Below are 1,956 nucleotides of genomic sequence, written 5' to 3'. Positions count from 1 at the left end.
GGCTCCAGAGACCATGGAGGCTCCATACAAAAAGGAGGTTGTAGGGGAAGAGACTCCAGAGGCTATGGAGGTTCCATACGAAAAGGAGCCTGCAGGGGTAGCAGCCCTAGCGACTTCAGACAAAAAGGACTTTACGGAGGCAGAAGCTTTAGCCACAAAATTAGAAAATGGAAAGATTTATTTGTGCCCGGCATTGAAGCCGATCAAAGAGTTTATTCCTTTTGTTAATACTATGTCGTCTAAAAGGCTTATGAAAGACAGGCTTAGCACCCAGCCGTTGAAACCTTTGGTTCAAGACTGTTTAGGACCGAAGGCACCCGTTAAAAAAGCCGTCTTCACAAGAGTGACATTTGATAAAGTCTCAAGTTCGAACATGGGGAAAATAAGACAAAGGATGGTCAAAAGGGAGCTTAATGTCGGTGTCACCATCCCAAGTCTGAAAGCCTCAGGATTGGAGAAGAGGAAAGTATACAAAAGACCCAAGCCGGAGGCCATCGTAGCAGAAGTGAAAGTCACAAATGGGAAACGGATTTGGACTGTTACCACGGCTGACCAAATCATCATCATTCCCAAGGCGACACGGAAGCCTCCTATCATGAAAGAGAATGAAAAATGGATTGTGAATGAGCCGAAGCTTTTCACTAAGGGGAAATAAGTGGACTCACCAGGACTCAAAAGAGGGGAGCTCAAAGAAAAAAGTTGGAGGCTCGTATAGAGGAGGAAAGGTCACATGAGCTCTCTCCGAAAGAAAAACAGATGGAAGAGCTGCCTCCAAAAAAGAAGCAGGTTGTAGATCCGCTTCTAGAAAGAAAGCAAGCTGTGTAACAGCCAAGGAAGCAGGCCATGGAGCCGTTTCAAAAAAAAGAAGCAGGCTATGGAGCCGCTTCCATAAAGAAAGCAGACTGCAGAGCCGCTAAAGAAGCAGGCTATAGAGCTGCTAAAAAAGCAGGCCAGGGAGCCGCCTCAAAAAAAGAAGCAAGTTGTAGGGCCGCTTCCAGAAAGAAAGCAGGCCATGGAGCTGCCTCCAAATAAGAAGCAAGTTGTAGAGCCGCTTTCAGAAAGGAAGCAGGCCATGGAGGCGCCAACGAAGCAGGCTGTGGAGCCGCTTCCAGAAAGAAAGCAGGCCATGGAGCCACCAAGGAAGCAGGCCATGGAGCTGCCAAGGAAGCAGGCTGTGGAGCCACTTTTAGAGAGAAAGCAGGTTGTGGAGCCGCTTTTAGAGAAAAACAGGCTGTGAAGCTGCTTCAAGAAAAGAAGCAGGTTGTGGAGCCGCTTCCAGAAAGAAAGCAAGTCATAGAGCTGCCAAGGAAGCAAGTTGTGAAGCCGCTTTCAGAGAGAAGACAGGTTGTGGAGCCGCTTTCAGAAAGGAAGCAGGTTGTGGAGTCACTTTTAGAGAACAAGCAGGTTGTGGAACCGCTAAGGAACCAGGCTATGGAGTCTTTTCCTAAAAGGAAACAAGTAGAGGAGCCTCCGGAAGAAGTTTAAGAGTTAGAGGAAGTTGTCGTTGACAGAGAGCCTATCTTCGAATGGAATGATGTGTCAACGATGATAGAATTTAAGAGGCTCGGGCCTGGCCAAAACCAATATGTCAAGCCTTTGCACATTCAGGTCTCGATGAATGGCTATCCGCTTGACCAAGTTTTGGTGGACAGTGGAGCTTCTGTGAATGTGTTGTCAATTGAGACCCTACGGAAGTTCGGAAAGACTAGTGACGATATGATTTCTATATTTGTACGGCTTACCGATTTTGTGGGAAATTCTTACAAACCGGCAGGTATGATCACTTTGAATGTGTAGGTGGGGATAAAAAAAATATCATCAAATTTCATGGTGATTGATAGTAGACCATTCTATTCGGCTCTCTTGGAACGGAATTGGATTCATGCATGCTGTGTGTGCCTTCGACACTCCATTAAATATTGATATTTTGGGATGGAAATGAAGTCCAAGAAGTGA

General features: G+C 46.3%; 1 protein-coding gene across 1 annotated transcript; it reads left to right on the top strand.

The window, feature by feature from the left end:
• Positions 1–1,012: 1,012 nt before the first annotated feature.
• LOC127245703 (uncharacterized) lies at positions 1,013–1,485 on the top strand. Its single transcript, XM_051266718.1, has 2 exons — positions 1,013–1,201; positions 1,261–1,485. The coding sequence occupies exons 1-2, from the start codon at positions 1,013–1,015 to the stop codon at positions 1,483–1,485; spliced, it is 414 nt and encodes a 137-aa protein (XP_051122675.1).
• The last annotated feature ends 471 nt before the right edge of the window (positions 1,486–1,956 follow it).

The sequence above is a fragment of the Andrographis paniculata genome, unplaced genomic scaffold (assembly GCF_009805555.1).
Source record: "Andrographis paniculata isolate CXL003 unplaced genomic scaffold, ASM980555v1 Contig22END, whole genome shotgun sequence".
Taxonomy (NCBI): Eukaryota; Viridiplantae; Streptophyta; class Magnoliopsida; order Lamiales; family Acanthaceae; genus Andrographis; species Andrographis paniculata.
The sequence above is the reverse complement of the archived record's forward strand: the minus strand, read 5'-3'. Positions and strand labels throughout refer to the sequence as shown.

Coding starts and splice junctions, on each gene's coding strand:
- LOC127245703 (XM_051266718.1), top strand. CDS start 1,013: ATGGAGCTGCCTCCAAATAAGAAGCAAGTTGTAGAGCCGCTTTCAGAA. Junction 1,202..1,260: donor CACTTTTAGAGAGAAAGCAG/GTTGTGGAGCCG, acceptor GAAAAGAAGCAG/GTTGTGGAGCCGCTTCCAGA.